At 48.4% G+C, this 23,141-nt stretch overlaps 1 protein-coding gene across 3 annotated transcripts; it reads right to left on the bottom strand.

Moving 5' to 3' along the window:
• Positions 1–1,039: 1,039 nt before the first annotated feature.
• On the bottom strand, positions 1,040–21,569 carry GTPBP1 (GTP binding protein 1). 3 transcript variants are annotated; one of them, XM_045520650.2, is made up of 12 exons: positions 21,341–21,569; positions 18,556–18,667; positions 12,366–12,546; positions 11,434–11,782; positions 8,464–8,587; positions 7,503–7,617; positions 5,903–6,047; positions 5,605–5,787; positions 4,686–4,821; positions 3,878–4,056; positions 2,365–2,565; positions 1,040–1,436 (listed from the first exon to the last, which is right to left on the bottom strand). In XM_045520650.2, the coding sequence occupies exons 1-12, from the start codon at positions 21,530–21,532 to the stop codon at positions 1,344–1,346; spliced, it is 2,010 nt and encodes a 669-aa protein (XP_045376606.2). In that variant the 5' UTR covers positions 21,533–21,569; the 3' UTR covers positions 1,040–1,343. The 3 variants fall into 3 exon arrangements, with proteins under 3 accessions (XP_045376606.2, XP_045376607.2, XP_045376608.2); XM_045520651.2 differs by lacking the exon at positions 21,341–21,569 and adding an exon at positions 18,256–18,313 and having other exon boundaries at positions 18,556–18,638; XM_045520652.2 differs by lacking the exon at positions 18,556–18,667 and having other exon boundaries at positions 21,341–21,468.
• Between the last annotated feature and the right edge of the window lie 1,572 nt (positions 21,570–23,141).

The raw sequence follows: 23,141 nt of genomic DNA, 5'->3' as shown, positions 1-23,141 counted from the left end.
GCCAAGGCTAGAGAAAGAACACATCTCTGCCCGTCAGCCCACTCTAAAGTGAGGGCGTCAATCTACAGTGCAGACCAGACTGTTTTGGGGCCCATGTTGCCATCTCTGGCCTGGGCAACACTACCCCCACCCCAGGCAATGATTCTTCCAGAGGGCTTACAGTCTGGAAGTCTTTTTTAACCACCTCCTACCTGTCCTCCCTCAATTGAGGCTTCCGAATCTGGGGCTCAGGCCATTCACTGTTTACTCCTGTAGCAGCCATGCTGGGGTGATGTGGGGAAGGAGGGGCTCCAGTCCCCACCTGGCTCAGAGGAACAGCTGGCACCTCTACCAAAAGGAGGTGCTAGTGAGCACAGCCCTGAGCAGACAGACCCCAGTCCTGGTCATCAGTGCCCCGAGGCCCAACAAGAATCAGAGTTGAAATTCAAGCAGGAGGCTGCCCTGGGGCGAGGCAGCTCAGCAGAATCAGCAGAGCAAGAGTAGCCCCAGCCAGCCAGGCAAACAAAGGATTGTCTCCGAGGGGAAAGAAAAGCCACCAGCTGTCTTTGGGTCAGTGGCAACAGTCAGAGTTAGGGGCAAGGAGGGTCCTTCAATCCAATCACTGACACCCTCCACACATCTACAGGTTACAACTTAAGAGCTTTTGGCATTATCTCTTTTGGGGTTTAAGGGGAACAAGAGAGAGAAAGAGAAAAGAGGAACCACCACTCTCCACTCTGCTAAAATCCCCAAGTCTCAGAGGGAGGGCTCCCTGCTCTGGCAGCAGCAGACATGTCACCTGGAAGCCCCGAGGCCGGCTCCAAGGTGGGGCTCCAGGCGCAGAGGAGAGTGAGCACAGGGAAGGAGGGTGCTCTTCAGCTCCCAACAGCCCTGAAAGGTTCTCACAGAGAGAAACGGACAGACGGACGGACAGGTAGCCAGCTAGCTCATGGAGGCTGGTGGCCAGCCACGGAGGAGGTGAAGAAGACTGCCGGGGCCCTGAACGGCTGCACTTCTGCACCTCACACACTCCCACACACACAACCACACGCACACTAGAGAGAGAGAGAGAGAGAGACAGATATATAATAAAAAGAATAAAAACTAAGGGCCCCGATGTACAAAAAATGTGTGAGGAAGAAGGCGGGGAACAGGGTGGGAGATGGTCAGTCCTCTGCAAGTCTGACCACCTTCCTCAGCTTATAAATTACAGCCCCCCTGGAAAACGGGGGTGGGGGGAATGACGAGGGTCCGGCTGCGGCCTGGGGGAGAGCGAGTGGCGGTCAGAGTGGCTCTGGCCCATCTGGTGGAGCGGTGGCCAGAGCACGAGGATCCCTTGGGTGGTGGAGGGGGGCTGGGGACATTCAGCAGCCACTGGCAGGAGTCATGCAGGCCCCCTGGGACTTCACCTTGTGACGCTGGCCCCCCCGTCGCCGGCCCCCGCTGCCAGGCTTGGGCTGAAAGAGAGAAGAAGGAGCTTGAGAAGCAGTGTCCATAGGGAGCAGGATGGCAGAGAGGCCGGAGCAGCGGGAAGTGGGGGCGGGAGACGAGCAAGCAGGCAGTGTGGTCCCAGCCTGGCCTGAGTGGTCATCTGCTATGTCAGATCCTCTGCCAGGCAGAGCCAGTGCCCACCCACCTCTGTCGCTGGCAGTGGTTCACAGGTGATAACGGGGTGAGAGGAGCTGTGTGGAGAAGCAGAGAGAGCGGGGGAGCTAACATCGGCCACCGCTGATAGGTGGAAAGAGAAAGGGAATGAAGGAGTGAAAGGAAAGACTCGATGGGGAGGGAGAGCAGAAAGGACAGGTCCAGGTAGAAGCTTCCTTCTCCAAAGAGGGGTCAGATGAAGAGACTCTGGAAAGGACTGATGTGACAGGGACCAGGAGATGACTTCTGGGGGACAGAGCTGGCAGGAGGTACTGAGCGAGAGCCACACTGACAGGGCCCAAGGTCACCTACCCCTCAGGAGGTGGCATGTCAGGGGAGGGGCCCAGAAGGACCCTCTAAAGCAGTGTCTTTCAGACCTTCAGGGCTGCAGTGCACACTTGCACTCTCACAAACAATACTTACTATGACAGGGAAACTGACATTTTCTACTCTATTTCATTAAAGCTAAACGTTGGTCAGGACCCATTGAGTTGACTTTATGTAGGCCACACCTCAGTTTGAAAAACACTGCCTTAAGAGACAAAAAGCTCACACTTAGCACTTACAGGCCAGGAGTTGCGGTAAACACCTGTCCATGAACTGGAAGATGTGACGGGCCAGCAAAGGTTGGCTGGGCTCTCCTATGAGTCACCCCCACTGACTAGAGAAACAGCCGCACTCCCACCCCAACCCTGCCCAAGGTGGTCAGGGGCCCAGGACCGGCCTGGGAAGCACACCCACCTGTGACTGAAGACTGCTGGATGCAGCTGGCTGTGCAGCCCCTAGAGAGCAAGCTTCATCTCCAGGTGGGGGTGCCCCTACTGCTGGCCCTCCAGAGGGGCCCCCCTCTTCTCGTTTGCTCAAGGGACCCTTTTTCGTCGACTGCATTTTAATCTGCTGGGGCTTGGAGTTCATTGGGGAGTTGTTGGTGGTCTGGAGAAGCTGCAGGAGCCAAGGGGTGGGGATGAGACTGGAGCTGCAGGCAGTGATATGGGCTCACCTTCTCCCACCCCCCCATCCCCCACCCCTAGAGGTCTCAGGACCTCTCACTCCATGGCCTGGCTGGTCCTGAGTGAGGCGGGTGGCAGGAGGACTATGACAGGGGGTGGACGCAGAGATGTTTTCCTTTCCACTCACTGTACCAGGGCTGCCATGGCCCGGGCTGATGTCTCACCTGCCTCAGCCCAGCCCAGGAGGGTGCCATCCTGTTCCCCACCCTAGCTGCTCTTCCCACAGACAATCTGTGAACCTCAGCCATCTCCTACTCAGCCCAGCTCCCAGCCTGGGGTCCAGTCTGCCCAAAGAATAAGCTGTATCTCCTGCTGCCCCTGTAACAAGAATCTGGGGCAAGTTTTGACTTCAGGCCTCCCAGAGAGACCGAGTGTCTCAGGAGCAGGAAACATTTGGAGTGTGGCCATCAGAAATCTTAAGAGCTACCATCCAGGAAGGACTGACTCAGAGCCTTCCCTGGTGGCCCAAGTTCAATTTCAAACAAAGTAGGGAAGAGGCCCAGCTACAACCCTAAGGGCACTACAGCACGTGCTGGCAGCTCCTGCCAAACTCTTAGCCAGACCAAGGCAAGTGGGCCTTCAAGGATATGACCCCTCCCTGCTCCCACAACATACGCTGCAGTTCTGAGGTCACCATGGGTGGGCCTAAGGAAGGCCATTCTGGAGGAAATGTGAGCCTGAGGCTGATTCCAAGATCTCAGACAGGCTGTATGGAGCAGGGGTTAAACCACTCTATCAAGTGCCCCTACTCAAGGCCATGGATGAAGTCTGCAGAGAGCATAAGGTTGGCTCCAGGAGACGGACAGCTCAAGCCCATCACTACTGTCTAGTACTCATTCCATCTGGACCCACTGCTGTAAGTGCACTGCCCCAGCCAGGTCATCGAAGCCTGTGCCCAGCATCTCAGAGGCCGACCTTGGCTAGGCCTGGACACTTTCCCACCACCCTTTCCTGCTGAGGACTGCCATGCTTCAACCCCACCTTCTCTCCTCCATGATCACCACCAAAGCCCAGAAAGATGGGAGGTCTAGGGACATCGCCTCTCAGGGGAGCAGAGAAGATGGCACTGAGGCCACACCTTAGAGCAGTTTCAGCTCTCCCAAGGTAGGGACTGGTGCCTCTGCCCCTGGCAGTGAGGGAAATTCCACAGGGCTTCTCAAAAAGGGATTGCTGTGCTCACAGTCTAGAAATGGAGTGGCCCCCGTAATTCCTGCAGGTAGGCAAGGTGGTCTGCCAGGCCATACCTTGGTGATGGTGCCCACAGCCTTGGTGCGGCCTTCCCGGAACACCAGCCGCTGGTCTATGTGCAGGTACTCGGGGGTCTTGATGAAGCGGAAGTGCACTGTGGCCTTGTCCCCGGTGCGCAGACAGTCCTTGTCCATGCTGAGAATGGTGGCCGTCTGCCTGATGCTCCCACAGTGCACTGCCAAGGGAGCCAGGAGGTCAGGATAGGCCTGAGCTGCCAGTTGCCTCAGGGCAGGGGAGGCAGTGAGTAAAAGCATGAAACATGCTGGAGCTGCGGCAGGCTGAAGACCTCGGTGCGGGGCCAAGTGTGGCTGAGTGCCAGAGGCCTGCTCTTGGATTTGATCCTGCCTCATACTCTCCCATCTTTTCCTCCAGTTAGACCCCACTTTTCCCTGGACCCACAGTCTGAGTTCCTGAACACAGGGCACTCTGTTTGCATGCATGCCTCCTCTGCACTGTGGGCTTCCTGACAGCAGGGCCCTTGCCCATCTTGTCTCTGTCCCCAGCACTTTGGCAACACTACCTGGCACACAACAGTGCTTGGTAGATGTCTACTGAAGAACTGAGTGTGAGGTCCTTGAGGGCAGGTGTGGATCTCCAGAGCCTGGTATAGAGCCAGCACTCTGTGTTTGCAAGACTGAATAAACACCGCAGCTCGTGGGTGGAACAGAGGGGATGGCATCGCTCAACGGGACAGAGACCTGACTCTTGGCTGTAGCTGAAACTTCGGGGTTTGGATTGCTGGAGCACTTTGTGGGAGGACCTAGAGCAGGCAGCTTCTGGCTGGCAGTGCCTTTAGACACCTACCCATGGCCTGGTAACGTGGGCTAATTGTGGTGGGGTGATGGAGGACGAGGATCTCGGCCTCAAACTCCCAGGATGCTTGGGGATTCAAGCGTGGAGAAACCATCACCATGCCCTTCCGGATGGATGAGCGCTTGATCTGGAAAAAAAGATGGAATCCCAGACCTTAGGGACAATATTGCCTTCTGGCTTCACCCCTTGGTCGTGGAGGATCAGGAGTCCTTCTGGAAACTGGGACCACCCCAACTTGGCCTTGCCCTCTCACTGCACTGGACCACAGGACTTCTAGAGTAGACAGCCCAAGGCGGACTTTAGTGGCATGTGGGAAACCTCAACACTGCTACCCAGGGTCAGGAAAGACTTCATGTAGAAAGTGGCATTTCAGCCAGGCCTTGTGGGATGGGTAAGAATTAAGTGGGTGGTGACAGGGCAAAGGCAGGCAAGCATTCAGGTGGAAGGAATAGGGCCACCATGACATGATTGTTGGAAAGTATAAAGAAAATCTGACTTTGCTGGTTACTTTGGGATGGTGGGAAAGATAGGTGACCCCAGAACTAGCACTCACCCCAATCCCCAGCGGACAGAAAGCTAAATGGTAATTTGGTGGGGACCCCGACAGCCCCATGTAGAAAGAGCCTCTGCACAGCAGGAGGCTCCCAGCTGAGCTCACCTCTGAGCTCAAGGTACCCTGGTTGGGCACTCAGTGGAAGAATAGAGCTTAGGAGGCAGGTAGGTCTGGGTTCAAGTCCCAGCTCTGCACTTACTGGGCAAGTCACTCAGGCTCTCTGAGCCTCAGTTTCCTCATCTGTAAAAGTGAGGTCAGTAATTCCTGTCTTGCAGAGCAGCTGTGAGGACTAGAGACGGCCCAGGGACTAGCATAACGTGGAGCCCGAGGGGAGTTTTTGGTATTATCAATACTCACCTTCTTCAGTGCGAAAGAGGCCGTCTGGCCCCCTCGAACCTCCTTGACAGGCATGCGCTTGCGATGGATCGATTTGACAGCAATGGACAGGAAGTTACCCAGGGGATCTGGGCCCAGCAGCAGTGTGTCATTCAGCTTGATTAGGCCCCTCAGTGTTGTCCCCGACACCACTGTTCCTACACCCTACAGAGAAGACCCTGGCCCAGTAAGTCCATCCCAAACACAGACTCACCCCAACAGTCCTGCCGGAAGTACCACTCAGCCTCCCACCCTGTTCAGTTCACCAAAGCCCACTCACCGGGACAGAGTAGGTGTCGTCAATCTGAAATTCAGCAGGTTCTTCCTCCCGGTAACTGGTGCGAGGTGACAGGAGGTTGAGGAACATCTTCAGCAGATCTAGGTTTTCGCCTGTAACGTTGGAGATCTGGAATATTGGGCACATCCTAAAGGAGGTGGGTGAGGGGAGAGTGGAGAGAAAAGAAGAAAGGAGCTCAGGTGGCCAGCTCCTGCCTGATAGGGTGGGAGCAGCAGGAGGGCTCCTGAAACAGCTGTTGCTGCTAAGGGTCCCACCACCCTCTCACCGGCTCCCAGGGCTCCACCTTCTGCCCGGCCCACGATCTCCTGTCCAGACCTGCTCTGAAGTCTTCTTGTCTTACTCAGTTTTATCTCTGAAATCTGTCCCCACCTGTCTCACCACCACTGCCCTGTTGGGGGGGGGGGGAGCTCATGACTGCCTCTTCTTCCTAAAGTACACACATGCTTAAATCCTTAACTGACTTTCCACTGCAGAGATGACAGCCAGACTCCCTCCTCCCAACATCTCTGCCAGTTTATTTCTCTCAAATTCCTATATTCCAGCCAGACCGGAGAATCTTCCCTTCTCCTAAAGCTTGGGACTTTTTTGTTCCCATGTACTTGTTCACTCTGATCCTTCTGCCTGAATTCCTTCCCTCTTTTACAACTACCAAATCCTCTCATCCTTCAGAGTCCATCTCCAATCAGATGCCACCTCTTCCAGGGAACCCTTCCCAGATGAGCACCCTTGACTCCCTCTGAACTTTTGGAGAACTTTTTGTGTCTCTGTTACACATGACTATATCTGATTTTCTGTCAGAGTTATCTTTACTTCCTACTCATGGCCTCTATATTTCCTATCCATGGTTAATCAAACTCCTCAGAATCAGGAATTATACATGCCCCACAGCTCCTAGAATAGGGACTGCAAGGAACAGGCCCTCAACAAAATGAATGAATTGTGGCCTGCTGAAATGGACCCCCTCTGCTGGCCAACTGGTGGTACTGAAGACAGCATCAGGGCAGAGCCACAGTCAGGCTGCTCTGGGTCCTGTACTAAGCAGCCCCAAGACCCTGGGAGAAGGAGCAGAGTTAACAAAATTCACTATTATCAGGAAGTTATCTCTGACCAAGGAGCCAACCACCTTGAGGACAAGGATTATGCCCAAGGCAACTCTGACTCCTCAATGCCTAGATGAAAAGCCCAGCACAGAACAAACATCCAATAAATATTTATAGAATCAAAGGATACACTGATATGTAAATGCTCAAACTGATCCACGATTAGAGTACTTTTGAGAAATAACAGTATAAAAAAACAGTTATAAATATAGTTGTGTATCTATCATACAGCAGCTAGGCATAGTACTAAATGCTTTACATACATTGTTTCCAACATTTATGAGAGCCTTATGGAGAAGGTAATATTTCAATTTCACAGATAAGGACACTGAAGTCTCAGCTAGGACTCCAACCTCAGGGAGGCCAGAACCTCAGAATCTGAGTTACCTGATACAGCCCCATAGCAACACTCCTGAGAGCAGAATGTTTGATTTCAACCAATCTCTATGCCTGCCCAGAAGTGAGTGCTCCCTACCCATTACCTCTCAGAGCTGAAGTTGGAGGCCGTTACAATTACATCATCCTTGCTCTGCACCAACACAGGGATCTTCCGGCAGCCTGGTGACTTCAACAGGCGCTGTAACAGCTTCAGAGTTTCTTAAAGGGTGAAATGGAACAAAATTAGGAGGATACAGCCTTCTCTCTGGCCAGGCTTCTAGGGCAAGACAGGTTCCTCATTACTGATGTAAGCAGGAGACAGACAGATGGACAGTGTTAAATGCCACAATGCCTGGAGAAGCAAAAAGAGGATCGAAACTTTGGATGGGTAAGTGCATGCTAAAGTAGAAGGAGAGTCCAGATGGGGCCTGTCTGCTAAGGTTACGAGTCTAAACACTGTCAGGTTTCTCCAAAGTCTCCAGAAGACCCACATCCTATGAGAAGGACAACGCTGCCCCAGAAGTCTTTGCTTCCTGGAAAAAAAATTCATCTGACAAAAAGATCTCTAGGACATTTAGATACCGGCAGAAGCCCTCATGAGGCCTTCCAAAAGGATGCACCTCCACTTCTTTTCTGCCATCTTCAGCGATACGGGAGAAATACACGAAAGCCTAGGCCTGCAACCCTATTGTGAAGCCTTTGGTGGTAAAAGGTAATCAGACTCTCTGCCCAAATGTCACCATATCTGTCCAGCTTAGATGTTAAAACCCACCCTTCTGCCTAGAATCACCTGAAAAGAGGTGCCAGATTAGGAATCTCAAGGATCCTGCACTTGGAACCAGAAGGAACAAAGAGTAGAAGATAATTCTAGGCCATGCTCAGACCAAGAGCCAAACAGGGAGGAAACAGAAGATTCTAGGTCAACGGTTATTGAGGCCAAGTTCTAAGCACAATACAAGGAAGCAGAAGACCCTGGGCTGCAGCCCTGGTAGCAGATCAACAAGGAACCACAGTGGGTGACTGCCCCAAACAGAGAGACTGCTGCTGGCTGTTGGCTTCACTTACCTTGCAGGATGTTGGCAGGACACATGTCAATCTTGGTGACCACCACAAAGACAGGCACATTGAGTGCCAATGCCAAGCCCAGGTGCTCCTTGGTCATCCCCACAATGCCAGCATTGCTGCCCACCTGCCCCAACACAGAAAGAACCATCAGGACAAGGGAGACAGAGATTGCTGCTGAGTGGGCACAGGGGCTCAAAGAAGGCTGAAGTAAAAGAATTCCCATCTCTGAGGCCACCATTAGAACAGGACACAGGAGGCACAAGCCTTAGGCCAGGAAAAAAATGGCTGTAGATGAAAGCTGGGCTGGGCACAGACTAGTTTAGCCGCCAATTTAATGACGTGGGCTATCAAAATCTGAGACTTGGAAACAATAACAAATTTAGTCTGAGAAAACAACTATCTAGAGTCATCATAATGGATTTCAGTTTAACAACCCTGGCCGAGTTTCTGCATCTATAAAATGGGGGATAACAATATCCACTTTAGAGGGTCACTTGAGGTTTAAATGACAAAACATATGTCAAAGGTCCAGCACACAACTAGCATGAATTAGGTATTCAAGCAATGGCAGCTGTTACTGCTGTTACTATTCCTTCCCATAACAATGTTTTAAAATATGATCAAAAAGGCTGATTAAATAAATTAGAGCACATGCAAAAGTGTGCCGTACAAAAGAAAAAGGAAACTCTTATCTACCGATGTGGGGTAATCTCTAAGATATGTTTTTAAGGGAAAAAAGCAAGGTGGTATACAGCATACCATGCTACCATATAGAGTGGTGATTGGATCATTGTTTGAAAAAAGCAGCTATAAGACATCTGGGGAACATCTGAGGTAATGTAAACACTTTTAGACTAGATATTGTATAATATTAGGGAACTATTGTTCATCTTCTTAGTTGTAGTAACAGTAGGAGACAGTTCTTAAGTTTTAGGAACTGTGTGCTGAAGTATTTGGGGGTGAAGAGTCACAATGTCTATAATCTGCTTTCACATGATTCAGCCAAAAAACCAACCAACCAAAAAAACCCCATGCAAAAAACCCACATATGCATCCATCACAATCTAAGCGGAGGATTTATGGTATTCACTGGACTACTCTTTCAACATTTCTCAATGTCTGAAATTGGAGAGAGAAAATATATATACATTTGGTGGTATGATTGCAAAATATCTCTGGAGGATACATAAGAAACTGGAAGTACTGGTTGCCTCTGGCAAGAAACAAAACAGAGGAGGAAGAGAGACGTTTCACTATAAGCCCTTTGGTACCTTTTTATTTTTGTACCATTTGAATGTATTACTTACTAAATAAAATAAAAATTAAAATTACCATATATTATATATATATAGGGCTTTATACATTCCAGACTGTTTAAGTGATGCTTTCCTTTGATCATCACAGTTCACAGGTGAGCCACTACCCCGCTGACACAGATGTCCCACACATGTTTCCTTTGACCGACACCAAGGTACCTCCACTAACTTCCTCCTAATTTTTCCCATTCCCTCCAACCACCTTCCCTAACCAATCCAGGCTTGTTTTTGTTCTTCCCAAGTGGGAGAAGAGAATGCTCTCTCTCGCTGTGGTCTACATATTTTCAAGAGTTTTTATTTTTTTCCTGGAAATTGACTGCCAAGAACAATTATGAAATATTTCATTGTTTTCTACAGACATTTTTAATATTTAGCTCATAGTCTAACAGTCAGATAATATATAACATTTTATCTGGGTGAGGATATTTCCATTAATTGGCCTTGATCACTGTAGCCCAGTTAGAAGAATGCTCATTTTAAACTGATTTCTATACCCTTTTTAGTATCAACCCAACAACTGCCCCAAATACACCCTATAGCTCTTCCACTGAAACTCCTTCCTATAAAGTTTTCCTTAGCCAGTCAAGGTTGGTAAGGGCCCCATGCAAAGCTCAAAGATATGGGAAATGAAATCACATTGAGATCCCAAGAACCGTGGGCAGAGAGCCGACAAGAGTGTTCATACATATGCTCTGCCTCTCTTTAGTCTCCAGTTTGGGGAGAATTTGCCTGAGAACCTGAGTTTGTGGGGCAACTTGATCAAGTTTGCTCTGAACAGATGCTTATAGTTACTATGCTTATTAATACAGGCAGCTGGAGGAACTGGGAAACGGGGGAAGGGCTTTGAGAAGGATCTGCCACAGGAAAACTTGCTCGCCTGTGCTCTGTGTGAAAGCTGTGAAGTCCTGACCAAGGCTGTGGGCCTCACAGACTCCAACTCTCTGGCCAGGGAGGAAGACAGCAAAGGGACCCAATGCACGCTTCACAACATGAGCCAGCATGTTGAAAGAAGCCCCTGCTCCCTTTCCTTTTCAGTTTACCTACGTGATGAGCTGCTGAAAGCTCTATCCCCATTAGACTGTAAGCTCTACGTGAGCTCCGGACGGCCTGTTCACTGCTCTCCTGTTCAGGCCCCACACAGTGCTAGGCATCCAGAAGTCTCTCAACAAGTACCTGTAGGTCTGGGTGACACTCGTTCCAGGCTTCAGAAGAGGCCACCTCTCAGGCCTCTCCAATCACTGTCTGTGCTCTCCTCCATTTCTTCCCCAGGCCTCCCCATCTTTAAGGGTGCTCCTGGTATCATCACAAAGTAGCCCAACCCCAGGAGAAAACCCTCCTGAAGGTAATAGGAACACCCCAGGAGAAACCCTCCTCTGTGCCTCTCCAAACAATAAGAGAGATCTGCAGATGGCACCTCGGTATCTGCTACAAGGATCTCTTCCTGGCCTAGCCGAGGAGAAAGATTGACGTACACCCCTTGAGAAGACGCAGAGCTCAGAAGACTGGGCACATCTGCAAAACCTGTAGTCCTTACCCAATGTCAAAACCCTAAACTAAAAGGCCTCGTCTCAAAATAATTTCAAAACACTTCATATAACCACACCCTAAGAGACCCGCTGAAGCCTCCCCTCCCCCTCAGCATCACCTCACTTACCATGAGCATGCAGAAGTCAGGTAAATGGCCCGTCATGCCAAACACAGTGGTCTTCAGGTACTTCTCATGGCCAGCCAAGTCGATGAAGGTAATCACCTTAGTGGATTTCTCACAGATCTTTGTCCACTCCAGGCTGCCACCGTGGCTGTCTGGCTTGTTCACTACATTGCCTTCACTGTCAAAGCCCAGAATGTCATTGCCCACACTGCTGGTGCGACCAGATTCAATCTCGTGTTTGTGGCGGAAGAGTTTCTGGCGGGCAAAGCCTCGGCCATTGTCCAGCTCTCCATGGGTCAGGACCCCAAGAAGCGTACTTTTGCCAGCATCCACGTTGCCCACTACTGCTACCCTGCATGTACATGAACCAATACATTTGTGTGAGAGTTAGTGGGTGAGTGAAGTGAACCCCAGCAGCTGGATCCATAAGGCCAGGTTCACCCCTGAGCCTCTCCAGCTCACTGCTCCTTCTATTCATGGATGAGCACACTGGGAGATGTATCCAGGGAATAGAAAGTTATTCAGGAGGAACTGGGTTCCCACCACAATGGCTTTCTCCCTTAACTTCCACTAGCTTCCCCAAAGCTGCCAGACAGGAGCCCTAAAGCCAAGAGAGGCACAAAATGCTCCCCTCCATTCCCCTGGTTTCTAGCTTCTCACACTGATCGAAAAGCAAATGCAGCCCCCAAAATGGCCACAGGATGTATGGCTGGCCTCTCTCCCACTCTTCCCAAATGGAAATATTTAGGGATGAGGAAGTACAGAAATAGAGAATGGAGCTATCAATGTCTCTGGACACTTCTTCCATGCTTCAGGAAGAGAAAGGGCGAAGCCCAAATGCCAGGTGTCAAAGGCTCAATCACCATTCTTTGTGAAGCCCTAGACCCCAAGGTCATGCTGCAGGTGACCCCTGAGCTGCTCTGAAGGCCCCTCACCTGACTTCCAGGAAGTCATTGTCTCCTACTCGTTTCCGGACTAGGTAATCGCGCACACGGCCCCCAGCTTCTTGACGTTCCCGCAGGAGGATGACATCAGCCTCTATCTGTTCTGCCATGCTCTTCACTGTGGCGTAGGAGGCCTCCATGTCAGCTTCACTCAGCCCGTACTCGGTCCCATCTGGTGACAAGAGCCCAGACGTCAGCCTGCCAACAAGCCAGCCAGTCAACCACTCCTAACCAAGGCCCCACCCTGGACACTGGAGAAGAACATGGCTCTCTCTACCTGATATTTCAAAAATGTGGGCACATGTAGAGTTAAGAAATAATAGGACCAAGGGCTTCCCCATTAAGCAGGGCATTCATTAATTCATTCAACAGTAATCACTGAGACTCTCCTAGGTTTTATGCCAAGCCTCATGCTGGGTACGGGGAATACACGTGCCCTCAGCAGGCTTACAGCCCAGCAGGAAAGACAGGAAATTAATTAACTGCAATACAACTTGAGTGCTGTACGATAGAACTGTACAAAGAGAATGTAAAGCATGAGCAACTAGCATTGCCTAGGGAAGCTGAGGACAGCTTTGCAGGGTGCTGACTCCAAGCTGGGCTTCCAAACATGAAAAAAGGGCCTGCAGGGAAAGAAGGAAAGACATCCTAGGCAGGCAGTGGAACAAAGCATGGAACATGGCAGATCATGCCACATACAGGGACCAGTTAGCAGCACAGTGTGTTGGGAAGCAGGATGTCGGGTGGCAGGAAACCACATGAGAGGTGGAAACGGTTAAGCAGACGGACATCACACAGCAGCAAAACACATATATGTCAGACAGTCAGAAGCCTTGGGGGTTACACAGGGGAGTAACATGATCAGATCGCTGTAGGACAGAAAGACCTCTTGAGCAGCAGTATAACATGTGCACTGGCAAGCGAGAGACCAGAAACGGGGAGCCCAGTTAGGAAGTAATTCTAATAGTCCAGGCAAGAGATAATGAGGACAGGAGACAAAGGAAAATGGGGAGAGAATTTAAGAATGATTTTAGGGGTAGATTTTTAACTGAGGTGGCTCAGGTGAAACGTCCAGCAAGTCTGAGCTTAGGATGGGGAAGGACTGATCAATCAACCAATAATGTATTGAGTGCCTATGGTATGACAATCCCAGTCAGGTGCTTTCAGCCTCGTATCATATTTATTCCCACAGTAACTCCCTCAGCTTCTCCTCCAGCCTGTCTCCAAGAGCACCCCTGCTCCTTCTCTGGGCTCATCCCCCCGCCCCACATGTGCCCAACCTCTTCTCTTTTCCTGCCTAGAAAGACCCTGCAGCACCTTCTCTCACCCCTATCCACTTCTCCCCTTACAAACAAGCTCAAGTCATTTCTAAACTACAAAAAGAAGACCCAGCCCCTCCTCCTTTGGCTCTGCTTATCTACTGAGCTACCATCTTCTCCAAGCATCTCCAGAGTAATGAACACTTGTTGACTGTATTTCCTCACTACCTACTCGCTGATCTCTGGAAAAAACTGGTTTTCAAGTCATCGACAGCCTTCTACCCATTCATCCAATGCCCCTTCCTTGACTCCTGCAGCAGTGGACACTGCTGGCCATCCTCCCTTTGTTTCTTTCTTTTTTTTTTATTGAAGTATAGTCAGTTTACAATGTTGTGTCAATTTCTGGTGTACAGCATAATAGTTCAGTCATACATATACATACATGTATTCGTTTTCATATTCTTTTTCATTATAGGTTACTACAATATATTGAATATAGTTCCCCCTCCCTTTGTTTCCTGAAGCACTTCCCTTCCACACTGCTTGCCTATGACCCGAAATCTCCTGATTCACGCCCCTACCCTCTTGTTCTTTATTCTGTCTCCTCTGCTGGCTCTTCCTGCTCCTGTCCCCAGATGCCAATCTTTTTCAGTAGTCAGTCAGTGGCCCTCTTCTCTAGCCTCAAAACATTCCCCTTGGTCATCTCATTCTATGGCTTCAACAGTCATTTTGAAAACTACAAAAACATTCATAACTAGTCCTCTTCCCAGAGCTCCAGGCTGAATTTCCAATTGCCTAAATGACAATTCTAGAAGCGTGATGTCCAAACTCAACCATTCCACTCCGTTTTTTAACAACAGTACAAAAACTTAATAAAGCATGTTAGTCCTCAATGCAACTCCATGAGTCAGCCATTACCATTCCCATTTAATAGTGGGATAAACAACCCAGAGAGGTCTTGGAGCTGGTAGGGAGTAGAGGGGCCATGTGAGCTTGGGTCTTATGATTCCAAACGTATAGTCTTTTCCTCTGGCAAGGGTACCTCTTAATGCCAGATGAGTTCCTCCTCTTACCTTCCATATTTCTGATGACAACACTGTCCTTCCAGTCACCCAAGCTTATTAACATTTATCACTCCAGTCCTACTGACTCTAGCTTTATATCTTGCCCCCTTCCTTGTCCCTGCTGTCCTCTTTTTGCCAACCCAATGCCACTAGTCTGTTTCAGGCCCTTATTCTACCTGAATCACCACAAGAGATCCCTAACTGGTCTTAGCAATCCTTCCAACCCATCCTGCATAGACACACTAGCTTAAGTTCCTAACAAAGCACAGCTCTGATGCTGTCACTTCTGAGTCAAAGCCTTGGAAGGGCTCCCCAGGACCAGCAGCATTCAGTTCCAATTCCTTAGAGGCTTCCCCCATTTATCCCACCCCATGCACCTATTTTCTCCTTTTAAGTTTTGTTCCAGTGCAGGTGGCCCAGTTACCATCCTCCCATGTTCTCTGCACTTTTCCAGCTCTAAACCTTTGTTCATGCATTTCCTATCCTAGAAAGCCAATCAGCATATCTCCACTTGTCCAAACCCTAACCATTCTGCTCCCTTACACAATTTACCATGGATAGTGTTTTGGATGCATGTCTTCTCTCACTATACATAAGCCTCCTGAGGACAAGGATCATATCTCAAACATTCCTGGATGCTCCACAGGGGCGCCTTTCCTATACTAAGTCCTCAAATGTTTGTAAAATGCAAAACAGATCAACAAAGGGAGAGCAGTTGGGTTGAGGAGTTTCTAAATGCATGGCCAACTGAGCTCTGGAAATCTGGGTTAGAGAAGGACTTGTTGGAAGTGTTCCTAAGAGAAGGCTTGATAGTCCTGCCATTCCTGCGAGACCCCCAAATTCTATCCAACCTTTCTTGCTTCTAGTACAATGAAAAGCAATGCTTTCAGGTCTTGTCCCACACTAGGGGGCAATCACTGGTGTGACCTTATCCATCCAACGCTTCCAGAAAATGCTCACTCTTCTCCAGCATGCCTTGTACTCCTCCCTCTGTAGGAGTGGAAACAAAGGCCAAGAAGAAAAGCTGTAGAGGTCCAATTACTAAAGGTTGCATATTCAGCCATGCAGGAACTGGACCAGATTTGAGTCCTGCCCACTGACTTGCCTTTTCTATCTGTACTCTCCTGCTCAAGGTGATACAAAGTCTCCCCAAACTTAGGATAAAATTCTAAACACACTGGTATGGCATCCAAAGACCCTCAGAGCTGGGCACTGACTACTTGTCCAGTATCCCCTCCTAATACTCTCAACCTCATACTCTATACCCTCACTTTACTGAATCACTTCTGGTCCACCGAATATGCCACAGGCGGCATACTAATGTCTCCATGCCTTTGTGCATGTGGCTTTCTCTACTCACTCACTGCTGCCTCCATTAACCTGGAAAATTTCTACTCATCCTTTAGAATTCACTCAAGGGGCACCTCCTCCCAGAAATGCTTTCAAGACTTTTCTGACCCTCCAACAAAGACAACACTCCTCCCATGTTCCCTGAACTTTTACTGCATTACCTGGTTCTTAGAAAGTCATGATTTACTATTTGCAGAATGAACAAGGTTTCTTTTTGAAAGAAATCTCAGGGTAAGTCAACTATAACCTGGAACTCTTAAAAATTACTACTGCAACTACTAATACTAACATTTATATAGTGGTTACTATATGCCCAGTGTGAATCTTAACCATGACACCAGAGACTAGATTCTATTTTTATCCCCATTTTAAGACAAGGTAAAGAGCCAGTAGGCAAACTCAGACCTGCCAGGTTCCAGACCCTGAAGTAACTACTAGGTCACATTGCCTCCTTTTAAAATACCAACCTTAATTTAAGAATGTATTCTCAAAGAACACATTCCTTTGCCCTGCTTAGAAGTTTTTAAACTCTAATTTATCTGTACAAAATTTCTCTGAGGTTGGGGGGATGTCATTAGCCCCATTTCACAGATGAAGGAAGTGATAAACAGACGTGAAGTACCAAGCACACACAGAAGTCAGTGATGCAGCTGACTCCTGGGGGTCTTGCATCTGGTTTGTCCTCTGTTTGATGTTCAACTTGTTTAACTAGTTATGATCTCTTTCTACCTCTTAAGAATTCCAGCAGGAAAGGACTCACTATGAATCTAATAGCATCCAATTGCTAGATGCAAAGATAATGTTTGGGTGGGTAAGATATGTGTTAATGAATGTTTGACATCTTCTTAAGCTTTGTCATGGGAGGGTTAATTAGCTGTGAGCCATCAAGGTATAGTAAAATTCACTAAGAGTCCACATTAAAGAACAGGGGGAAAGAGAGGGCTTTAAGAATCTTGGTCTTCAAAGAACAGTCCCAACACTTGTCAAAATTGATCTGGATGTGGTTTCTTCAGTTCTATAAGCCTGAAGTGATCTTTGAATGGTTCATTCTATTATAGTGGGCCAGATGTGCACCTGACACAAAAGCTTTCAAAAGGTAACCAGTGATCCCCTAGTCACCAAATGGAATGCCTTTTTCTGAGCCTGACTTCTTGTTGTGTTTGTAACACTTGACAATGCTGGCCAACTTCCACTCTTCTTTGACATGCAGCCTCTTGGTTTGCCTATCTCTCTGACCATTCCTTCTTTGACATGATAAGACCTAAAACTGGGGAGGTGATAGCAAAGATGGAAAGGAAAGGACAGATAAGAGAAACATTTCAAAGGATGGCAGAGCAATATTTGGAGATCAAACCCTTCTTCCTCGTGTCATTCTTGCAGTATTTCCAAATATTGTTTTCAACTGAGGTTAACTGTATACAAGCCATCTTTCCTTCTTGGGACAGAGGCCAGATTTTAAGTATCCAAAAGTGCTTTGCAACAGTATCAAGACTTAAGAAGATACTCAATAGATATTTGTCAAATAGTTACAGAATGACTTTTGAGATTTCCTCCACCTTAAACTCAAGACTACAAAAGAATTATTACTTGCCTTTACAACACCTACACTCACCAAAGAGAACTGTTCCTTTAATTGCACTGAGGCCTATTAGGGATTTCTGCAAAGATGAGACACAAGATCTGGTACAGGCTAAATTCGTAATTATTCAAACAAGCCCAGCTACCATTTCAGCAAGGATAATGTCATATTGAAGAAGAGGGTAAGCAGGCTTTGTATTGAGGGTATAAACTAAGAATGACCAGGGAAAAAAAGCCCAAGATATAATCTGGAATTCTACAATGGGGGCTGCCTTCTTCTAAAGGAATGGGCCCCATTACAATGGAATAAGGGGACTGGAGGGCAGTAACAAGTCCCTTCCAGAACAGCAACAAGGCTACATGTCTCATGGGATCTCACAGGGAGAAAAGAGGACCTTTGTTATCACAGCAATACCCACTGAAAGGTCAGTGTGGTCAGGGGCAAGGCAGCCTTGCTGAAGAGAGGAATTCTGGGTGTCCTTTTCTCGCTGACATCAAGAAGTATCACAGAGGTTTCTTGCTAAGCAGGCAGTAGGTAGCAATGGGATCTGCAAACAGGTTTGGAGGGGAAGACCTAGAGCTGCCTAGGGAAGGCTTAATTCCAGACCTAAGTGTGACTTACTCTATTACCTTGGACAAGAAGTTTCCTTGCTTTGTGCTTCATCTCCCCTTATGCAAATGTAGAGTACTGGAGGTAGAAAAGAAGTATCTGTAAAACCGCTTGGAAAGTGAATCTTTAAAGTCAAGCATATTATGACCACTACGATGAGAATTAAAATTATCACTTTGTACTTTTATGTCCTCCCAAACAGTTCTGCAGACACTAAAGAATCATTGCAACTGATACACATGAACAGGAAAAGTTGATTAAAGAGGGAAAATGTGCTCTAAATAATTTTTTTAATAAAGTGAAAGGAAAACTATGCTCACCTGATCCCTGCCCAATGACATATATGGTCTCTCCGCATCCCTCGTCCATCCTCTCCCACATTTGCCGAAGTAGGCTGTCATACTGCTCTGATGTAGGGCTCACTAGAACCAGCTAGAAGAGAAACCAACAGCCTTAGGACCACACTTGCTAGAAGAGCACCACAGCCAAAGCAGATCAATAGCCTGACCAAAGACCCTGGCTGAACCCCACAGCACACTGATCTGAAATAGCTGTGCAGCCCCCTCATGCCCTCTCTGCCTCTCCTTAAATAGCTTTTGAGCCCAAGGCCTTACATGAGCTGAGTTATATGGAGTACTAAAATGAGTATGTCTGAACCACAACCCACAGAAAAGAGGGTGTAAGCAGCCTGCATCCTGCTACTTAACAGGAGGGGCAGGATCCACAATGACTGAGAATCTGGCATTGTAGGTAGAAACTAATGAGCAGTGCTTTAGACCTACATGCCAAAATCTTCTACCTGCAGCTTGCAACTCACAGGACAGAGATCTCATACACTGCCATGTCCTCCACCCAAAGCCAATGATTCCCATAATAACAAAAGAATTGTATTCCATCTTGTTGTGGCTATCTTGATTATTTAGAAATCGGCAGTAAAAACTGCTACAAGAGTCATCTTTATCAACAAAGCACCATTACCACTAATATGGGTATTAGCACCATCATTTTGCAAATTTCTGCCAATAACATTAAAATATCAACCACTTATTTGAGAAGGCCATTACCAATAGACACATCAGATCCCATTCTCTCACCACTCATGTGTGACCTTGGATAAAGGACTTAACCTCTGAGTCTCAATTTTTTAATCTACAAAATGGAGACACTACCATTTGCATCCTAAGGCCACTGTAAAGACCAAATAAGATAACATGGAAAGTATCTAGTCCACAACTCAGTAAGTCATAATTACAGTTTTCTTTACCCCATCATTCCTAGAAAAATCTTGGATGAACATAGCCACCACAGTTCACTAACTGTTTCTCCCTTTGGAAGCTCTCAGAGCCTTAGGTTTGTCCCCACATTTAACTGTAGCAAGTAAAGTATATAAACTTATAGCTTTTAATCTTTCCCTCAGGAATCAAATCTATTCAACCCATCTCGTCTCTCCCTTCACATCAGTTTTTCTTTTTGATAACACCAAATTTATCTATAGCTTCTCTACTCTAAAACCGTGAGAAGCATTTCCCCAACTAGGTATGAAACAACACTTCCCTATCCTGGAACATTAAATAAGTTGGTTAGGAAATGAAGGTACTACTCTCTTTGCAATTCTGTCATGCAATTTCCCATTGTTTTCAGGTTTCTTCAGCACCTTGACCATGAATTGATATCTAGCTCATCTGCTTCTGAGTCAAGTGCATCTCTTACAATTTCCTGAGTTTACTCATCAGAGCTTGTACTTTGAACTTGGGTGCTGCCTGGGTCTTTTACATTGTGTCCCATTGCCTCACACATTTCCCCTCACTATCCTCTCTCCAAACTTGGCCATCCTCATTATGGTATTAGAGGCACCAGACAGGATCACTGTGATAAGGTGGAGCACTGGCTTCTAAGTAATCAGCTGAGACTAAAGGGAGAGCAGTTAGTTGCAGGTAAAGTTCTCCCCAGTTTGGACCAAGTTTCATGCAATTTTGCCACCCACCACAGACTGAAAAGTCACAAATGTTTTCAAAATTCATTAAACATCTCTATTGTAAGTATCCAACAACAGGTAGAAGGTGATACTGGTGTTCTATGTTGCATCAGCTGCTATTTAATCTGCACAGGAAATTACTAGTTTATCTAGTTCACTTCTAACATTTACTGAGTAGTATGTATCCAGCAGTACTGTAGGTTTCTTACATACATTTCTCACTTTTACAACACATCTGTACTTAAATGATGATGTTGCTGGAGAACTGAGAGGTTAAGAAACTTCCCCAAGGTCACAAAGCCCTTTTAACTGGCAGGGCAGGAAAGGGAACCCAACCCTGCCTGACTCTCAAGTTGGCATTCTTTCCTTTAGCGATGTTAGGCACCTTCAAAACACCAGTCCCAAATTATGCTTACTTTCTAATCCCCCCATTGCCAAGCAGAAGGTGAGCCCTTAAATCCTGCCTATCTTCTCACGAGCTCAAAAGACACTATTTAAAACGTCCTTCATTATTCCATTCATACGAGATAAAGTCCCACTTCCAGGATGGCGAAATGATGGGTCATGCCCATCTTTCACTTTTGTTTTGTGTGCATTTGTAAAGTAGATATTCTTCAGACATCTCTCCCGGACTGAGCGACTACTTAATGCTTCCTTTCCCGACACTAGGAAGACGCAGCTCCCTCCCTGCTCCACTGATCCTCCCGCGCCTCTGCTCGCCCTGCCCAAGCCACCTCCGACCCTCGGCTGCCGCGGACAGTCCACGGAGAGGGCCACTCTCGGTCTCCGCGGGGGTAGGCGCACCGCGCGGGGACAGCGACTGCGCGGGTCGCTGCCGGCGTCGGGCGCCCGCGTTCCACGTGGCGGAGCGGAGGGGCTGTGATCTCGGCGGGAGCTGGACGGCGGGAGGCCAGGTGGGCACCGCCGGGGAAGGACGGCTGTGCCGAGGGCCGACGGGCCGCCCCTCGTCTGGGAGCCCGCTGCGCGTCCCGAATCGGCAGGTGGGCGGGCTCGGCCCCTCCCGCCCCCGCCATCGCCCCGGAGACAGCTCGGCCCCAACGCCCGGGCCCCACTGCCCGGTCCCCTCAGCGCCCGGTCCCCTCAGCGCCGCCGCCGGCGCCCGGGCCTACCTTGCTGGTGAGGTCCAGCTCCGGCTCGCCGTTGAGCGCCTCACCGTCCTCGCTGCAGTCCGAGTCGAAGCCGCTGTGGAGCCGGGCGGCAGCCGCCGCAGCCTTGGCCGCCCCCGGAGAGCTGGGTTCGGGGGCGAACATAGAGGCCGGGACCGGCGAGTCCATCGGGGAGCGACTCCGCTCCGCCGCCATCTTTAATAACTTAGGCTAATTCGTAGCCGACCTGCCCTCCCTCCTCAGATCATTTGACTAATATATGCGGGCCCCGCCCCCAAAGCTCATCAGAATAATTTATGCGAAACTTCTCCCGCCGCGTAGAGGGTGACACGTATCTCTAGCGAAGAAACAACCGACCAGGCCTCTCAGCCACCAATCGCTACAGCTCTTCCAAGTAGCTAGTGAATAATTAATAAGGCCCAAACCCCAACAAATGTCTGAGACGTCACGCGCTTCGATCGCATCTTAGGAGGGGGCAGCATCGTGTCCACGCTACCTGCCTGGAGCCTTGTCGCCAATGGGAGCAAAGCGGAGTACGACTGACACAGCAGCCATCCAATGAGGAGAGAAATACACACAACGTTTACCCTCACCGCCCATCACTCTCCTCGTTTCCAGCTGAGGCGGTGCTCAGCTTCCAAATCTTGCTGCAAAACAGTCGGGGGCGAGAGCCTTACGATGACAGACAGGGGGAAGGCCCAATCCAGAATTCGGGTAAGTCCCGCGCCTCGGGCCACCGCCCACAGAGATAGTAAACTGCGCAAGGTGCCTCCCACTCAACTCATTGACTCCGAGCAGTCACTGAAGACCGACTTTCGATGTGCTGGCAATCTCCAGGCAATTTTACTGGTAGGATCGATGCCTGGAATACTATAGCGGCTAAAGCGAGGAAATTAAACCTCAGACCTTAGGGAGAATTCTCCATTCACTGTTTCTGCGGAAAGAGCAATTACGAGACCAAAATGAGGCAACCAGCTCAAATAGAAGCACCTCGTTACATTTGTGAACTGTAAGGCCGAGAAATAGCGTCTGTTAAGGTAGTTTCCTATGGGTGATTCTTCCAGTGTCATGAGCGTGGAAAACCCCAATCCAAAATACTATCAACACAAGTTTTAGTGTCTTTTGAATTCCAGTTTCAAAAGACTGAAAAGCTTGATGACATTAGGGGTTAGTCAAACTCTAATAATGCTATGTCCACTCGTCCTAAGCAACAAGCAAGAAAGAGCAACCATTTCAGAAAATAACGTACCCAGATTTAGGGTTTTGGAATACAAGATTTAGCCAGCAAGAGGCAGGGTTCCAAATGGCCTTCAGTTTCAGGGATCTACTTGAGGGTTGAGAGGCAACCTCTTCTTGTTCCTGTTTGCAACTACAATCAAATTTTATCTCTACAAACACAGCTGGGAATCTCGGACAAGGAGTCATGCAGCTCCAAAGGTCTTAATAGTAGTTCTTCATTTTTTTTTCCTGGCTAAATTGCTCACAACTATCCTACATATGCCTCCGTGAGATAGATAAAAATATTAAAATTTCAATTTGGCAGAAGAGACAAATGTCATGGCATTATACTATAGAATAATGTTGATATTTAGCATCTTATCAACTGGCTCTTCCAGAAAGAGTTCAAGTTCAGAATGTGCTGACATCAGTTGGTAGGCTAAAAAAAAATGCCCTTCTCACTATAGGGTTTTGCCCAGAAAAAAAATAAAATTCTCAGAGAAGGTGCTTCTTGAGTTGAATAGAGAAGTTTGAAATCACATTTTAGAGAGGGAATTCCTTACCATCCTTACATCCTCTTTCTGAA

The sequence above is a fragment of the Camelus bactrianus genome, chromosome 12 (assembly GCF_048773025.1).
Source record: "Camelus bactrianus isolate YW-2024 breed Bactrian camel chromosome 12, ASM4877302v1, whole genome shotgun sequence".
In the NCBI taxonomy this organism is placed as follows: Eukaryota; Metazoa; Chordata; class Mammalia; order Artiodactyla; family Camelidae; genus Camelus; species Camelus bactrianus.
The sequence above is the reverse complement of the archived record's forward strand: the minus strand, read 5'-3'. Positions and strand labels throughout refer to the sequence as shown.